The sequence below is a fragment of the Bombina bombina genome, chromosome 5, assembly GCF_027579735.1.
Source record: "Bombina bombina isolate aBomBom1 chromosome 5, aBomBom1.pri, whole genome shotgun sequence".
Classification (NCBI taxonomy): Eukaryota; Metazoa; Chordata; class Amphibia; order Anura; family Bombinatoridae; genus Bombina; species Bombina bombina.
Genome location: NC_069503.1, coordinates 32116148 through 32136172, shown reverse-complemented (window position 1 = coordinate 32136172; position 20025 = coordinate 32116148). Strand labels below are relative to the sequence as shown.

The 20025-nt window shown below is 37.8% G+C and overlaps 1 protein-coding gene across 2 annotated transcripts in view; it reads left to right on the top strand.

Moving 5' to 3' along the window:
- Positions 1-1684: 1684 nt before the first annotated feature.
- The window catches only part of LOC128659758 (zinc finger protein 850-like), a 323844-nt gene continuing 305503 nt past the window's right edge, over positions 1685-20025 (top strand). The window contains exons 1-2 of one of the 2 annotated variants that reach the window (XM_053713337.1): positions 1685-1717; positions 14884-14999. In XM_053713337.1, coding sequence (XP_053569312.1) covers positions 14981-14999 — 19 coding nt within the window. In that variant the 5' untranslated portion in view covers positions 1685-1717; positions 14884-14980. Of the gene's footprint in view, positions 1718-14883; positions 15000-20025 lie in introns of those variants that run through there. The other variant, XR_008402471.1, reaches the window with a different exon arrangement.

Genomic DNA, 20025 nt, shown 5'->3' with positions numbered 1-20025 from the left:
GGTTACTTTATAAATGACAGTCACAGTAGTTACCTTATAAATGACAGTCACAGTGTTTACTTTATAAATGACAGTCACAGTGGTTACCTTATAAATGACAGTCACAGTAGTTACCTTATAATGACAATCACAGTGATTACTTTATAAATGACAGTCACAGTGGTTACCTTATAAATGACAGTCACAGTAGTTACCTTATAAATGACAGTCACAGTGTTTACTTTATAAATGACAGTCACAGTAGTTACCTTATAAATGACAGTCACAGTGGTTACCTTATAAATGACAGTCACAGTGTTTACTTTATAAATGACAGTCACAGTGGTTACCTTATAAATGACAGTCACAGTGGTTACCTTATAAGTGACAGTCACAGTGGTTACCTTATAAATGACAGTCACAGTGATTACCTTATAAATGACAGTCACAGTGATTACCTTATAAGTGACAGTCACAGTGATTACCTTATAAATGTCAGTCACAGTAGTTACCTTATAAATGACAGTCACAGTGGTTACCTTATAAATGACAGTCACAGTGGTTACCATATAAATGACAGTCACAGTGATTACCTTATAAATGACAGTCACAGTAGTTACCTTATAAATGACAGTCACAGTAGTTACCTTATAAATGACAGTCACAGTGTTTACTTTATAAATGACAGTCACAGTAGTTACCTTATAAATGACAGTCACAGTGGTTACCTTATAAATGACAGTCACAGTGTTTACTTTATAAATGACAGTCACAGTGGTTACCTTATAAATGACAGTCACAGTGGTTACCTTATAAGTGACAGTCACAGTGGTTACCTTATAAATGACAGTCACATAGTTGCCAACATTTCAAAAAAAATTCCAAGGACACTTTGCAGAAGAGCAAGCAAGCGGGTTACTGGAGTATTGACGACCTACTGTTCAACTGCTCCGCCCACTCAGTTCTGCAATCAAAACACACCCATTTGAAAGTAATAGTATAATTTAGACTTATTCATAGTTTATTATACAGATTACAGCACCAAGCTCTTACACCTACCCAGTCTCTGGAACACATTCTTGGCATATGGTTATTTTTACAACACAGCATCAAAATTAGAAAGACAAATAGTATGTGAACCCATTCAATAATAATAACAATATTCCATTAGGAATGAATTATATTTAAATAATACACTATATCTATTTATCATCTATCTATCTGTATATGTGTATGTGTGTGTATATATATGCAAACAACAAATGTTGTGCAAAGGAGATTTTCAGGGACATTTCCAGGGACAAAAAAAATCCAGGGACATACAACAAAATCCAGGGACTGTCCCTGGAAATTAGGGACTGTTGGCAACTATGCAGTCACAGTGATTACTTTATAAATGACAGTCACAGTGGTTACCTTATAAATGACAGTCACAGTGATTACCTTATAAGTGACAGTCACAGTGGTTACCTTATAAATGACAGTCACAGTAGTTACCTTATAAATGACAGTCACAGTAGTCAGCTTATAAATGACAATCAGCATAAACCACTGTGAGTGAACATTAAAAACAAGAAAGCTGCAAAATGTTTAGTGTTCAGAATGATTGTCTATAGGTTGTTTGTTACATTAAAGTTTATAAAAAAAAAAAAAAGCAAAGAAAAAAAAAAGCTTTGAGTGGAGGTCACATGTTTCCTGTCTAGAGTGGAGCTCCAGTCTGCAGCTAGACCCTTCTCGTGTGAGTGAGTCAGGCTGTGTATTGTGTGATAAATGTGTTAGTCACTTTATAGTCTTCTTAAATAGTTTTATAATTGTTATAAATGTTGTTCTTTTAATGCATGTTATTCAGCTGCTTGTGACAGGCAATGGGATACTAAGTGCTGTCAACTCTTTGTGCTAGTGAAGGGTTAATACACACTGTGCAGCTTTCTGTGTTAGTGAAGGGTTAATACATACTGTGCTGCTCTCTGTGCTAGTGAAGGGTTAATACACACTGTGCTGCTCTCTGTGCTAGTGAAGGGTTAATACACACTGTGCTGCTCTCTGTGCTAGTGAAGGGTTAATACACACTGTGCTGTTCTCTGTGCTAGTGAAGGGGTTAATACACACTGTGGTGCTCTCTGTGCTAGTGAAGGGTTAATACACACTGTGCTGCTCTCTGTGCTAGTGAAGGGTTAATACACACTGTGCTGCTCTCTGTGCTAGTGAAGGGTTAATACACACTGTGCTGCTCTCTGTGCTAGTGAAGGGTTAATACACACTGTGCTGCTCTCTGTGCTAGTGAAGGGTTAATACACACTGTGCTGTTCTCTGTGCTAGTGAAGGGTTAATACACACTGTGCTGCTCTCTGTGCTAGGGAAGGGTTAATACACACTGTGTTGCTCTCTGTGCTAGTGAAGAGTTAATACAAACTGTGCTGCTCTCTGTGCTAGTGAAGGAGTTAATACACACTGTGCTGCTCTCTGTGCTAGTGAGGGGTTAATACACACTGTGCTGCTTTTTGTGCTAGTGAAGGAGTTAATACACACTGTGCTGCTCTCTGTGCTAGTGAGGGGTTAATACACACTGTGCTGCTTTTTGTGCTAGTGAAGGAGTTAATACACACTGTGCTGCTCTCTGTGCTAGTGAGGGGTTAATACACACTGTGCTGCTTTTTGTGCTAGTGAAGGGTTAATACACACTGTGCTGCTCTCTGTGCTAGTGAAGGGTTAATACACACTGTGCTGCTCTCTGTGCTAGTGAAGGGTTAATACACACTGTGCAGCTCTCGTGATAGTAAAGGGTTAATACACACTGTGCTGCTCTCTGTGCCAGTGAAGGGTTAATACACACTGTGCTGCTCTCTGTGCCAGTGAAGGGTTAATACACACTGTGCTGCTCTCTGTGATAGTGAAGGGTTAATACACACTGTGCTGCTCCCTGTGCTAGTGAAGGGTTAATACACACTGTGCTGCTCCCTGTGCCAGTGAAGGGTTAATACACACTGTGCTGCTCTCTGTGCTAGTGAAGGGTTAATACACACTGTGTTGCTCTCTGTGTTAGTGAAGGGTTAATACACACTGTGTTGCTCTCTGTGCTAGTGAAGGGGTTAATACACACTGTGCTGCTCTCTGTGCTAGTGAAGGGTTAATACACACTGTGCTGCTCTCTGTGCTAGTGAAGGGTTAATACACACTGTGCTGCTCTCTGTGCTAGTGAAGGGTTAATACACACTGTGCTGCTCTCTGTGCTAGTGAAGGGTTAATACACACTGTGCAGCTCTCGTGATAGTAAAGGGTTAATACACACTGTGCTGCTCTCTGTGCTAGTGAAGGGTTAATACACACTGTGTTGCTCTCTGTGCTAGTGAAGGGTTAATACACACTGTGCTGCTCTCTGTGCCAGTGAAGGGGTTAATACACACTGTGCTGCTCTCTGTGCCAGTGAAGGGTTAATACACACTGTGTTGCTCTCTGTGCTAGTGAAGGGTTAATACACACTGTGCTGCTCTCTGTGCTAGTGAAGGGTTAATACACACTGTGCTGCTCTCTGTGCTAGTGAAGGGTTAATACACACTGTGCTGCTCTCTGTGCTAGTGAAGGGTTAATACACACTGTGCTGCTCTCTGTGCTAGTGAAGGGTTAATACACACTGTGCTGCTCTCTGTGCTAGTGAAGGGTTAATACACACTGTGCTGCTCTCTGTGCTAGTGAAGGGTTAATACACACTGTGCTGCTCTCTGTGCTAGTGAAGGGTTAATACACACTGTGCTGCTCTCTGTGCTAGTGAAGGGTTAATACACACTGTGTTGCTCTCTGTGCTGGTGAAGGGTTAATACACACTGTGCAGCTCTCTGTGCTGGTGAAGGGTTAATACACACTGTGCGGCTCTCTCTCTGTGCTAGTGAAGGGTTAATACACACTGTGCTGCTCTCTGTGCTAGTGAAGGGTTAATACGCACTGTGCTGCTCTCTGCTAGTGAAGGGTTAATACACACTGTGCTGCTCTCTGTGCTAGTGAAGGGTTAATACACACTGTGCTGCTCTCTGTGCTAGTGAAGGGTTAATACGCACTGTGCTGCTCTCTGCTAGTGAAGGGTTAATACACACTGTGCTGCTCTCTGTGCTAGTGAAGGGTTAATACGCACTGTGCTGCTCTCTTGCTAGTGAAGGGTTAATACACACTGTGCTGCTCTCGTGATAGTAAAGGGTTAATACACACTGTGCTGCTCTCTGTGCCAGTGAAGGGTTAATACACATTGTGCTGCTCTCTGTGCCAGTGAAGGGTTAATACACACTGTGCAGCTCTCTGTGCCAGTGAAGGGTTAATACACACAGAAGCACAACTGTAGCACAAGTTATGTTTATGAGTTAGTCATTTACAGCAGCTACACACAGGGCAGGGGAATAAGATAAAACGTTATATAAATCAGTATTAGACACTGAGTATCATGTAATGTGTATAATGTGCAGCTCACGTGTCATCACACAGGTGTAGTTTATTCATTTGTAAAGCAGACAACAGCTAAAGTGTTATATTATAAATAAATATATGTGTAGATATGAATGTATGGGAAGGATTAGCTGCATTATGGTCAGATTTGCCAGTGATGGGCCCTAACTCACAGGGGCCGCAGGTCAGTATTTAGGATCTTTATGGGCTGCGTATACATTTTGTCTGTTAAACACACAAATAATATATTTACAACAAATGTCCAGTTGCACAGGGCAAGTTCTAGGGCTCTTGTTTGCCAAACTACCAGAAGCCCCCAAAGCGCACATTATGAGTTCTGCTTTATTTAGGGGCGCACGGTAACTAGCGCAGAGGGGCGCACGGTAACTAGCGCAGAGGGGCACATGGTAACTAGCGCAGAGAGCATCCCTGGCTTAAAAGGATATAGAACAATTTATTTTCATGAGACTTGTGTGTGGTGTTGCTTTAATCTAATACACAGGCCTAGTGAATACACTTTCCAAACAAATTAACCCCCTCCCCACATAGTTTGCCTTATTTGTAGAAGCCAATTTGAACTTGTTACTGAGTAGACAAATGGTTGTCACTGCTATTATATTATTTATCAACATTTATATTTTTTAACATGATCTTATCACCCCTGCTCAGACTTACTAGGGGCAGATATGTAGCAGGGTCAGGTTTATGAAGCCTGTAATGTGCACTTATAATGCTAATGTTTGGAAAACCCAAAATTTTCAGAGTTTAACCCCTTAACGACCAAGGACATGCCTGGCATGTCCTCTGGGATTTCAAGTGCTGGAAGCAATCATGATCGCTTTCAGGGTATTGCAGTAATGAGTCAATATTGAGGCATCACTGCAGTACCCTTTTTTACCCACTGATGCAGATAGAGCCACTCTGTGGCCCTCTCTGCATCGGCCAGCGATGGTGCCGATTGTTGGTGGGTGGAAGCCATAACAGGGAGGCGGGTGGGCGGCCCATCGCTAGTCAGTTCCGGATCCTGTGTCCCTCAAGTGCGTGCAATTGTGCGGGGGCGTGTGCCATCTACATTCAGTAAAATGTATGGGAACGAGGGAGAGGAAGGGGGGAATAATTTTTGGGAAAGGGATCTGGGATGGAGGGGTAGTGAATTGAGGGGGGAAGCTACACTACAGAAAATTATTTGTTTATATACATGTTTTGTTTTGTTTTTTAAATAATTTTTCAGCAAGCTGGGTACTGGCAGACAGCTGTCAGTACCCAAGATGGTGGCATATAGGTAGAGGGGGGGAGGGTTAGAGAGCTGTTTGGGGGGGGTCAGGGAGGCTAAGGGCTAAGGGGGGATCCAACACTGCAGAATAATATAAAAATAAAAAAGCCTTTTATTTAAGTACTCGAAGACTTTCTGCCAGTACTTAAGATGGCAGTGACAATTGTGAGGTGGGGCAGGGAAGAGAGCTGTTTGAGAGGGGTCAGGGAGGGATCAGGGGATGGGATGTGTCAGGTGGGAGGCTGATCTCTACACTAAAGCTAAAATTAACCCTACAAGCTACCTAATTAACCCCTTCACTGCTGGACATAATGCAAGTGTGGTGTGCAGCTGCCTTCTAATTACCAAAAAGTAATGCCAGAGCCATAAATCTCTGCTATTTCTGAACAAAGGGGATCCCAGAGAAGCATTTACAACCATTTGTGCCATAACTGCATGTGTGCCATAAAAAGCTGTTTGTAAATAATTTCAGTGAGAAACCTAAAGTTTGTGAAAAAGTGAACGATTTTTTTTTTATTTAATCGCATTTTCCAGTGAAATGGTGGCATGAAATATACCAAAATGGGCCTAGATCAATACTTTGGGTTGTCTACTAAAAATATATACATGTGAAGGGTTATTCAGGGATTCCTGATAGATATCAGGGTTCAGTAAGAAGATGGGATGTATATCCTGCGCAAAAACAGATTAGGGGAATAGGGATAGGGGATACCTCTAGCTCTCCTCAGCGGGTACCCTAGTGTACCCAATGTAAAGATAAATTGTTAGAAAGTAGAGGTGAGCGCCAGACAGGCTGAGGAGGGGGAAGGAAGCACCAATTGGGCTGAGAGTGCACAGATGAAAAAAATAGCGTTTAAAAACGGTGGTTATGATAATGGTTAAAATTATGGTTAAAATTATAATTATAGAATTTATTCCACACAGTTGTTTAAAATAACAGTAAATTTCTCATAAGACATATACAATAATAACAAATCATGGATCCATGTTACAATAAAGATAAAAATAAAATAAAATTAAGCTGATACACTCAATGAACGGATGATAATGGGATAACTTAATAAGCCTAGTGTCCTATTGTAGAAGGTGCACCATTGGTGCAGTCCAGATTGTGATATATACTCTTAAGGATGTATATAGATGGTCTTTATCTTTATATTCATAACCTCTATGGTGTAACAAATTTACCACGTAAGATACATTGATGACATTTTCCTCATTTGGAAGGGTTCTATGGAAGATCTGCATTACACCATAGAGGTTATGAATAGGAATATAAAAAAATTGAGATTCACCTATGAATGCAATAAACAGTCCATACACTTCCTGGACCTTAAAATAGAAATAGAGAATGGTAAATTTGTTACTTCGACCTTCTTTAAGGAGGTCGACTGTAACAATTACATTCATAATGAAAGCTGCCATCACAAAGTTTGGAAGGAAAATATTCCCAAGGGGCAACTCTTGAGGATCAAAAAGAACTGTTCGGATCCGAAAAAGTGGGAAGAACAAACCCAGGTACTAAAACAAAGATTCATCGACAGAGGATATGAAGAAACACTACTAGAAGAAAAAATTGAAGAAGTTAAAGCTATTGACAGAAAAACCCTTCTAAAGTATAAAACCAGAGAGAGGACAGCGACATCGGAAGACAAGATAGATGTCCCTTTTATCACAGAATACTGTGAAAACAAACACATTATAGAAAAGATCTATAGAAAGCACTGGCCACTTTTAAAGGATGACGACATCTTGGGAGAATTATTAACGCAACATCCAAAATTTATTTATAGGAAGACGAATAATCTAAAGAACAGACTGGCCCCGAGTATTCCTAAACAAATAATGGGCACAGTGGTAGGCCATTGTAATAAGAAGATAAAAGTTTTTTTTTCATGCCCAAATTGTAAGGCGTGTAAAAATGGTTGGAAAACAACCTCATTCTCATCTTCACACACTAAAGAAAAATTCATGATTAACAATCTGATAAGATGTGGCGATCACAATGTCATATACCTTATTGAATGCCCTTGCAAATTACAATACGTAGGACAAACGTCTAGACAACTGAAAGACAGAATGAGGGAGCACATACTATGTATAGAGAGAAAAAGTATAGACACAGCACTTTATAAACATTTCACTATTAAACATGGAGGAAATATTAGAGAAATTAAATTCTGTGGAATAGAAATAGTGAGGAGAAATTGGAGAGGAGGGAACCATGAGCACAAATTACTTCTACAGGAATCTAAATGGATATTTTCCCTGAATTGCCTTTACCCCAAGGGCCTAAACAATAAAGAAGATCTTTCTCATTTGTTCAGTCTCACGAAATAAAGATTAACCATTGGTTAGTAGAGACACTTAATCCCTCATTCTTCAACCATTTCCTACTCCTATCCCTCATTTTATTCAGACATTTTATGCAGAGTTTCAGGTCCTCTCAGTATTCTCTATTCTAACGAGTATAGGCTTATTTTTAGCTATTATTTTTAGCTATGATTTCATCCTCCTAGATCTCATATATTTATCTCATATATTGTTTACCCACATATGTACCGTAGAAGAGGCCCCCTCTGTCCTCTCAGTGCTTGTTTATCTTTGTTAATCCCATCATATGGTCCTACCTACTCCCAACATCCTATGGTCCTATCTGGTTTTAAATGTTTTAAATGTTTTAATTGTCTTAATATTATATCCCATTTTTTAATGTTTTATTGCACTATTTGATTATGATCTGACACCTTTTTTATTAGCTATGTGTAGCAATTTACACTAGGGTTTAACTATCCGACTTTAATAATCCCAGCAGCTATTTTAATATTGTATTTTAATATTGTATTTTTATATTTTATCTCTATTTTTAACTTTTATCTATTGTTGTTATACCACCATGATTTTTTCTCGGTTTTAGTATCATGCTATTATTTTTATCTCATTTTTATTGCATTTGCAATTTTGCAAACTGTATTTTTTCATGTCCTTTTACGATATACCACAAGATGTTATCCTCAACTATTTTAAACATATTATCTACATGTAATTGCATTGATCATTGATAGGCGTTTATATATCTGAATTGAATTGTAATGTACACTTGATTTTTCAATTTTGTGAACATTCTAATTTGTGAACATCATTTTTTTTCTAATTACCCATTCCGAACAGTCATTAGATATCACCTCTTTATGAACCTAAGTTGTTAATTGTAACACTCTTAATACCCTGAAATTATTTATAGGCAGTCTAGATTGGTAATGTAAAATTACACAAGGTCCCATTATCTCACATTAGAAGCATTAGCGCTTAGTAGACGTGCAAACACGAAACTACCGAAACCGGAAGTACTAGAAAATGCCGATACCGGAAGTAAAGAAAGTAAACAAAAGACACATGTGCTTACCGAAACCGGAAGTACTAGAAAATGCCGATACCGGAAGTGAAGAAAGTAAACAAAAGACACATGTGCTTAGCGAAATTAGCAGGGAGAAATAATACAAATTGGAGATAACAGAAGCTGCCATATAATAAACCAAGTAGGCAGGTTTGTCAAATAAAAATAAAAAGAGAGTCACTGAGTTCAAATATCACTATTTGTTTATAACATATAAGCAATCTCCATTATTGCAAGTTCAAGGGGAACCAGAAGTGGACACAGTAAATGTTAGCGAAACCGGAAGTGCAGGCAAAAGATCATTTTATAAAACAATTTTATGAAATATGCCAATAAAGGGAGTATTCCATATAGAAATGGCCATAAGAACACACTAAGAGCCAAAGATATAATTTATGAAAACACAATTTATACGAAACTCTTGCCCATACCCACAATGCATTCAACAGGAAGGGGGCGTGGCCTATTAGCTTTTGGCGCCCAAACACTAGCCACAGTTCTTATAAATTCTGTAAGCTTACTCACAATGTTAGTCTTGATAAAGGCCAGGAGTACATGGCCGAAACGCGTCGACTGATTTGAGTAAGTCTAATACTGATATATTAACTGAACAGTTTGTATATATTATAGTATTGTTTGTTTTCTTTACAGGTTTTTTCACAGTATAACTTGTTTTATATTGCATCAACACTGAGTCACTGTTCCATTGCACAGAAATCACTACATCACATTGGACACTTTGGATTACTTTTGATATTACTTATTTTGCTACAACATTTTTTTTTTTTTTTGGAGGACTTTTACTTTTTGTATTTTGTATTTTTATATTTTTTATTTTTTGAATATATATTTTTTGCAACACCAAGCGATCACAATTAAATCACATTTTTTGAAGCACTGGACATCTTTTGGATATTGGACACAGATTAAGACACACTTTCTTTTGTCACACAAAAAATTTCTATGATTGGATAAAGACCATCTATATACATCCTTAAGAGTATATATCACAATCTGGACTGCACCAATGGTGCACCTTCTACAATAGGACACTAGGCTTATTAAGTTATCCCATTATCATCCGTTCATTGAGTGTATCAGCTTAATTTTATTTTATTTTTATCTTTATTGTAACATGGATCCATGATTTGTTATTATTGTATATGTCTTATGAGAAATTTACTGTTATTTTAAACAACTGTGTGGAATAAATTCTATAATTATAATTTTAACCATAATTTTAACCATTATCATAACCACCGTTTTTAAACGCTATTTTTTTCATCTGTGCACTCTCAGCCCAATTGGTGCTTCCTTCCCCCTCCTCAGCCTGTCTGGCACTCACCTCTACTTTCTAATAAGATATCAGGGTTCCAATGTAACTGTCGCTAATTTTGAAAAATAAAATGGTTTGGAAATAGCAAAGTTCTACTTGTATTTATTGCCCTATAACTTGCAAAAAAAAGCAAAGAACATGTAAACATTGGGTATTTCTAAACTCAGGACAAAATTTAGAAAATATTTAGCATGGGTTTCATCATATTTTTAAAAAAAATTATAGTAAATCATGTGATATGATGAAAATAATCTTTAGAAAGTCCATTAAATGGCGAGGAAAAATGATATATAATATGTGTGGGTACAGTAAATTACTAAGAGGAAAATTACAGCTAAACACAAACACAGGAGAAATGTAAAAATAGCCCTGGTCCTTAACGGTAAGGAAATTGAAAAATGGTCTGGTCACTAAGGGGTTAAAGGACTGTAAAGTTAAAATTAGATTTCATGATTCAGATAGGACATGCAATTTCCATCTTAATGGGAGGGAGAGTCCATTGCTTCATTCATTACTTGTGGGAAATAAGAACCTGGCCACCAGTAGGAGGCAAAGACACCCCAGCCAGAGGATTAAATATCTCCCCCACTCTCCCAGTCATTCTTTGCTTTTCATCACAGGAGGTTGGCAGAGAAGTGTCGGAAGATTTGGAGTTGTCTCTTATGGATGGTAGTACTCTTCGTAATGGGACTGGAGTTTTAGGTAGTCCTGTTAGTCTCTCATTGAGGGCATGGATGAAAGTTAGAGTCCGGAGATGCAGGGGGAGTTCCTTCTGCAAAACCATCCCGACTCAGATTAACAGCTCAATAAGCAATCAGCGTTGACGAGTTTCGCTGCATGCTATATGCACTCAAGTCCATGTCAGGAGTGCTGCTACTAACCTGTCACACTTGAAAGGCTGTGTTCCTGTTCTACGGCTTCCATTGAGGCAGGACCTTCTCATTCAGGGACCCTTCCAACATCCGAATCTAGTTTCTCTGCAGCTGACTTTTTGGAGATTGAAAGCTTGATTTTATCTAAGCGGGGGTTCTCTGATTCGGTCATTGACACTTTGATTCAGGCACGTAAGCCTGTCACTAGGAGGATTTACCATAAGATATGGCGTAAATATCTTTATTGGTGCGAATCCAAGGGCTACTCATGGAGTAGAGTTAGGATTCCCAGAATTTTATCTTTTCTCCAAGAAGGATTGGAGAATGGGTTATCAGCTAGTTCCTTAAAGGGACAAATTTCTGTGTTGTCAATTTTACTACACAAGTGTTTGGCAGAGGTCCCAGACGTTCAGTCTTTATGTCAGGCTCTGACCAGAATCAAGCCTGTGTTTAGACCAATTGCTCCACCCTGGAGTTTGATTTTAGTTCTTAAGGTTCTTCAAGGGGTTCTGTTTGAACCCATGCATTCCATAGATATTATATAATTCTGATAAGGTGGTTTTACGTACTAAACCTGGTTTTCTTCCTAAGGTTGTTTCTAATAAGAATATTAATAAGGAAATTGTTGTTCCTTCATTGTGTCCTAATTCTTCTTCTAAGAAGGAGCGTTTGTTGCATAACTTGGACGTGGTCCGTGCCCTGAAGTTTTACTTGCAGGCGACTAAAGAATTTCGTCAATCATCTTCTTTATTTGTTGTGTTTTCTGGAAAGCGTAGGGGCCAGAAAGCTATGGCTACCTCTCTTTCTTTTTGGCTGAAGAGTATCATCCATCTGGCATATGAGACTGCTGAACAGCAGCCTCCTGAAAGAATTATGGCTCATTCCACTAGGGCTGTGGCTTCCTCATGGGCATTTAAAAACTATGCTTCTGTTGAACAGATTTGCAAGGCTGCAACTTGGTCGTCTCTTCACACTTTTTCCAAATTTTACACTTTTGCTTCATCTGAGGCTGGTTTTGGGAGAAAGGTTCTTCAAGCAGTGGTGCCTTCCATTTAGGTTCCTGTCTTGTCCCTCCCTTTCATCCGTGTCCTATAGCTTTGGTATTGTATCCCATAAGTAAGGATGAAATCTGTGGACTCGTCATATCTTGTAAAAGAAAAGGAAATTTATGCTTACCTGATAAATTTATTTCTTTTATGATATGACGAGTCCACGGCCCGCCCTGTCATTTCTAAGACAGGTAATTATTTTTATTAAACTTCAGTCACCTCTGCACCTTTGGCTTTTCCTTTCTCTTCCTAACTTCGGTCAAATGACTGGAGTGGGAGGGAAGGGAGGAGCTATATATACAGCTCTGCTGTGGTGCTTTTTGCCACTTCCTGCTAAACAGGAGGCGTAATCCCATAAGTAAGGATGAAATCCGTGGACTTGTCATATCGTAAAAGAAATACATTTATCAGGTAAGCATAAATTTCCTTTTTCTCTCTTGCTTGGGATTATATTTTGCAATATTGTCCCACCTCTTTCTATTCTAATCATCGTGAAATTAAGATGATAGGCCCTTTGGATGCTTAGCATTGATTGGTTACTGGGGAATGTCATTTTAACAGCCAAATGTCTTTTGGTTGTAATTCTGGATGTAGGCCCTCGGGGGCAGCAGACAAGACTGTTTCATTTTTTTTTAACACTGCTATACATTAAATACATTTCTTTAAAAATCTTTATTTAATATACTATAATTTCTTGAAATTAACAATTCACATGTTCCATGTGTATTGGACCATGTCATACTATTCATCCTGATTATTTTAATATGAAACATCAGTATGTTTCTAGTGATCATAACGACAAACAACTACACTATCAATCATTTGCTCTCCCCCAAAATCACAGCATTGAAAATCCTGGCATATATTCATACAAACATAGCATATTTCACATTCCCAACAATTTTTGAATACACAGATCTATGTTCATGGCTAAGGACATCTTGTCTGTAAAACAAAGGAAAAAAAATGTCAAACATGTATACATCTACTTGTAGTATTTATCAGATCAGCAAATCAATACATATATACATATATGTGTTATTTGATTATTTCAAACTTGCATGAAAACCTGGCACCATTCCTTTTGCAAGATATTTTTTTTTTAATGTCATACAGAGACTTGCAATGCTAATTTGTCTGGGGCTGCATATTGGAAACTCTGCAGGGGACAACTCACAAGTAGATAAAAGCTAGGTAAAAGCTACAATTTCTTTGAGCACCTTTGTATATTCAATTATCCTTCCAGACGGACAGTCTCTAACTTCACAGAGGTCTGAGTTCATTACTCATCTTGGGCAGGAAGCCCATATATGGGCATACATTTCTGAGGCTCCATCATGCTAATATTACTTTGAAATGGTTCACTTGTCTTATCTATACAACAGTCTAAGCCTTTGTTCTTTCTGAAATAATTATGCAAGTAATTCCTTTGATGAATGAGAGAGGGGTGCTGGCCCACACAACCCAGAATCACCTGGCAGAGCAAATACAACTGCTGTAACAGTGACATCTGGAGTTTTGCAAATAAAATTAAAATTTATTTGGTATACATAACCATATATATTTATTAAATAATATATATATTTAATAACATTCACAGATCTTCTGATAAAGTGTATGGGAAATTTCTCCTTTAGCTTTATTTTATATAAAATAACTGTTTGCTGTCTGTAATTATTTTCATTATTAAATTGTACACAGCCTTTTAAATGACCTGAGGCTCCGGCTCCTACTTAGCATATGCAGGAGATCACATTATATAAAAATATGAGTCTGTTATTGGCTGATAGCTGTCACATGGTACAGGTGCAGAACTAAATTTACCAGAAAACAATCTACTGCTCTTTTAAAATTCATAGTAAGTTTTAATGCATTGTATTTTTATTATGCATCTGTGGTTTTGTAATTATGTATTTTATGGTCATTTTAAATTAACTGAATTTGCCAAAAGAACATCTCATTATATTATAACTCTATGCAAACACAAATTCTTTATTTTCTTAACTCTATCTAAGAAAACTATTTAAATTTACATTTTAGTGCCTATCTCTCCCACACACCCTTGCAGTGTGATTTAAGTAAACTGAATATTGACCAATAGAAGTTAAAGGACTGGGGTGGAGCGCATGACAAAATGTCTGACAGTGAGAATTAGTAGGAAGTACAATACCAATACTGAAGTATCCAATGTATCTTATATTTAAACCACATTAAAATGTCTTTCAGGAAAAAATATTATTTTATATAAATGATAGAAAACAAAGATTATAATATATTTGTAAAGTTGTGATATGGCCCCATAAATAGATTTTCTACCATTATGTTGTATAGATCTGGGAAGATTCATATTTAAGGGTAATTATAACACTCACAGAGCTAACTGTACTAAAGGCTTGTGCTGAATCAATAGCACATATGTAATAACCTAAACAGCTGATCTGTATCACATGAATTGTTATGTGTGCCTTTAATTATACCATACGTACAGTTAATCAGAACCATTATTTATTATTATCAGTCTAAACCATTTAATATACTTTTTACAGACACGGCCAGAGCACTGAGAGATATCAGGTATTGATGTAACTGGAGAGAATAAGGGAACCTTCTTCCTGAGCACAGACATTGGAGCCTGTTATCAGCATGAACTCAGATGTGTTAGGTGAGTAAATAGATATTATGCTGACTTTAAATACTGGGAAAATAGAATGGATCACTCATTAAACAAATATAAACTATTATATTTATATGGAAATGCAAGTAGATGTATCAGCGCCACAGTATAAATATAGGACTCACAGAGATGAAAGTAGTCTGTAGTCTACAGTGAATGCATAGAGGGCAGCACCAAAGAGTAAATGAATGTAAACAAGCTCACTTCGAGAAGGAACAATAGCCTAATCGTATTGTTCAAATATGAATTTAAAAAAATCGGAATTGAGGGAGCGCCTCAGGTGAGGCTTAAAGGGACAGTATACACTCATTTTCATTTAACTGTATGTAATCAACACTACTATAAAGAAAATGCACAGATACTGATATAAAAATCCAGTATAAAACTGTTTAAAAACTTACTCAGAAGCTCTCAGTTTAGCTCTGTTGAAAAGGTAGCTGGAAAGCCCACTGCAAGTGGGAAATAAGACACTCCCCCCTCCCCCTTCTTTTGCATATGAAAAGACCCTTTACACAAACAGGAGCAAGCTGGAGTAGGTAGTCGAGCGTATTCACATAAAACTTTGGGGCTTGGTTAGGAGTCTGAAAATCAGAGCACTGTTATTTAAAAATAAGCAAAACTATAAAATAAGCAAAACTATACATTTAAAAAAAACAAAAAAACTTTATCGGCTATATAAATAGATAATTTACAAAACGTTTATGCAAAGAAAAAATGAGTGTATAATGTCCCTTTAAGTATACTTTAAAATACGTATCTAACAGATGGATATATAGCAATATAGAAGAAAAAGGTGCAGCTGCTAATAATAAAATGGATAAGGAAGAGAAAATAAAATAAAGGCACTAATGGTGCAATTGTCAGGGTGCCAGGAATCAGACAAGAAGTGCAAAAATAATCACACCTTTATTAATAGCAAAAAATAATAAGTCCACAAGTCAAATAACAAGCCAGGAATCAAAACCAGAGCTGGTAGTCAGACGAGCCGAGTCAGGAGCCAAAGGGAGTAGTCAGACGAGCCGGAATCAGGAACAAGGAGAACAGGGATCAGGAACCAGGAGGGACGTCAGACAGCCAGGTAATACACCTGAACAGGAGCTCTCACAAACAGGTCTGAGACAACGCAAGGGCAAAGCACACTGAACAGAGGTCCTTTAAATAATAAGTAATGACATCACAATTCTGAGACTGCAACCTGTCTCACATGGATGATGTACACCAGTCTGGCCATAAAAGGGCATGCAGGAAATGAGCAGCATCACACACTATGCACAAGAGTCAGAAAGAGAGGTGAGTAAAATGGCTGCCAGCACTACATGGCAAACAAAGCAGGGAAAAAACTCTGAAAGCAATAAAGGAAATGAAGTGATCAAAAAATCAATAAAACAGAAGTAAGTATGGATGTAAGTATAATGAAGGCTGCTATAGATTGCAGCAATATAAATGCAAGAGAAATAGTGCCTAATATGATTACTGATAGGTTAAATACTGCTAACTTAAATACATATTTTGTATCTATAGCAAATAGCAGCAGAGGTAGAGTTAATGGCAACAGTAGTAGCTGACAGACAGTTACAATATATCTAGGTACACAAAGAAACAAATGTTACACTTATGCTGATAGTGAGCAAGTTAGTGGAAGTTTACAGTGAAATCAATGATTTAATATTAAAGCACGATAAAAACAGAGTGAAGAAAACATATAAAACAAATAATGCTGAGCACAGATAAGTTTGATCAGTAAGACTTACAAAAAGATTGGCCAATCAGTGTGAAGAAAAGAGGGGGGGATGATACCGGTAAGTAGGTCAAGTGCCCAAAAAAAGGGGGGATGGATTAGGAAAAGCAAACTTGTTTTTTGAGGCTATTGTAAAAATATATAATACGTTCCTTGTTTGTAAAGTCAAGAAAAAAAGGGGGTCCAGAGGTGATGTCCCCAATGGGGGAAGTGCAATCCGCTTGATTCAAGTGAGTGTGATCTGTTTCCTGAGAGGAAAAAAGTTGAAAAAAGTAGTGTCCAAAAAATGTCCAAAGGAAATATGAGGACCTGTGAATGAAACAACACAAAGATACTGCACAAAAAGCTATATTAGGAAATGTGCTCACCAATTTAAACAAGAAATCAGGCTAGTATGTCGTTCAGTACGGAGGTCTACACGTTTCAGCCTGCAACAAGGTCTTTGTCAAGACTATACCAGCTGTGAGTGTTCATGAATACTTATAAGGTTGCTTAGCCAATCAGATGTGGGGGTGTGGTGTTATTACGTGTCAGATTTCGACTGTCAATTTTCCGCTAATGCTAGAGTTTAGATGATGTGATTGTACATGTCTATTATGAATATGTTTAGTGAAATGGTTTAGAGTTCATAAGAGATAGGGCATACGGCAATAAAGTGATGGCTTATTGAAGTGTCGTTGTGGCTTGCTGCGCCATATTTAAAAAGGGCAATTGTGGATTCAAACTGGATATGGATTAAAAAAAATGTATAAAGCAGTGCTGACGATCTCTATGTGTAATATTAATAATTCAGGTTGAGGCTGGTATGTGGAGCAGTGTTAACAAGCCCCGTAAAAAATATTGGTAATGGTGATTATGCCTCAAAGTGAATATCCGTATTGAGAAATGGGGAGTCGTAAAGACTTGCCTAAAGGATATAAACTTATTATATCATGGGATAGGGTGAGAGGTACAGTATAAAGCATATCAATAGAAAACATACAAGTGAGAACATAAAAATGACAATACGGATGAATACAGCCGCATTAACATTCCGCTGCTTCTAAGTGAAATAAAAACATTTATATAAAAAACAATCATATGGAGCAATGATTATTAAACCAGGGCAAATATAAAATATATAGTTTCAAACTAATGAGAATGAAACTTGAAGAGAATATGAGCAATTTAAAAAACAATTTAAAAAACATAAACAGTTTAGATAATATGATAGCAGCCCGAGTTGGTGAGACACATTTAATAAATAAATAAGAAGGGAATAGTCAGAGAGGTCAGACTACAGAAGACATGCATGTTAAAGTAGTCTAAAATTAGAAATAAAAACCTGGATGTATAACCTAAACATAGATGTGTAGAAGTAACATTTGTTGAGCTTGATTTATGCAACAATGTTTGCTGGGTGATAGTACATGGATGGTAAGGATAAATACATATTACAGGGAGTGCAGAATTATTAGGCAAATTAGTATTTTGACCACATCATCCTCTTTATGCATGTTGTCTTACTCCAAGCTGTATAGGCTCGAAAGCCTACTACCAATTAAGCATATTAGGTGATGTGCATCTCTGTAATGAGAAGGGGTGTGGTCTAATGACATCAACACCCTATATCAGGTGTGCATAATTATTAGGCAACTTCCTTTCCTTTAGCAAAATGGGTCAAAAGAAGGACTTGACAGGCTCAGAAAAGTCAAAAATAGTGAGATATCTTGCAGAGGGATGCAGCACTCTTAAAATTGCAAAGCTTCTGAAGCGTGATCATCGAACAATCAAGCGTTTCATTCAAAATAGTCAACAGGGTCGCAAGAAGCGTGTGGAAAAACCAAGGCGCAAAATAACTGCCCATGAACTGAGAAAAGTTAAGCGTGCAGCTGCCAAGATGCCACTTGCCACCAGTTTGGCCATATTTCAGAGCTGCAACATCACTGGAGTGCCCAAAAGCACAAGGTGTGCAATACTCAGAGACATGGCCAAGGTAAGAAAGGCTGAAAGACGACCACCACTGAACAAGACACACAAGCTGAAACGTCAAGACTGGGCCAAGAAATATCTCAAGACTGATTTTTCTAAGGTTTTATGGACTGATGAAATGAGAGTGAGTCTTGATGGGCAAGATGGATGGGCCCGTGGCTGGATTGGTAAAGGGCAGAGAGCTCCAGTCCGACTCAGATGCCAGCAAGGTGGAGGTGGAGTACTGGTTTGGGCTGGTATCATCAAAGATGAGCTTGTGGGGCCTTTTCAGGTTGAGGATGGAGTCAAGCTCAACTCCCAGTCCTACTGCCAGTTTCTGGAAGACACCTTCTTCAAGCAGTGGTACAGGAAGAAGTCTGCATCCTTCAAGAAAAACATGATTTTCATGCAGGACAATGCTCCATCACACGCGTCCAAGTACTCCACAGCGTGGCTGGCAAGAAAGGGTATAAAAGAAGAAAATCTAATGACATGGCCTCCTTGTTCACCTGATCTAAACCCCATTGAGAACCTGTGGTCCATCATCAAATGTGAGATTTACAAGGAGGGAAAACAGTACACCTCTCTGAACAGTGTCTGGGAGGCTGTGGTTGCTGCTGCATGCAATGTTGATGGTGAACAGATCAAAACACTGACAGAATCCATGGATGGCAGGCTTTTGAGTGTCCTTGCAAAGAAAGGTGGCTATATTGGTCACTGATTTGTTTTTGTTTTGTTTTTGAATGTCAGAAATGTATATTTGTGAATGTTGAGATGTTATATTGGTTTCACTGGTAAAAATAAATAATTGAAATGGGTATATATTTGTTTTTTGTTAAGTTGCCTAATAATTATGCACAGTAATAGTCACCTGCACACACAGATATCCCCCTAAAATAGCTATAACTAAAAACAAACTAAAAACTACTTCCAAAACTATTCAGCTTTGATATTAATGAGTTTTTTTGGGTTCATTGAGAACATGGTTGTTGTTCAATAATAAAATTAATCCTCAAAAATACAACTTGCCTAATAATTCTGCACTCCCTGTATAATCCAAAAACTAAGCCTAAACCAAATACTATAAAAATAATTAAATAAATAAAATACAATTACATAGGTATAGGGAATGATCCATAGGATGCAGCTGGTCATTATCTAAGCGTGGGTGGGATATGGTATAAATGTTAGATTGGACATAAAAATCAAGCTTAGAGGTTAAGGTTGGAGTAAACCCTAAAGTACAATACTAAATATTATAGGTTATGAGGTTTAAACAGTTAATGACTATATGTATTAGGGGATTAGTTGGATTCAAATAAAATG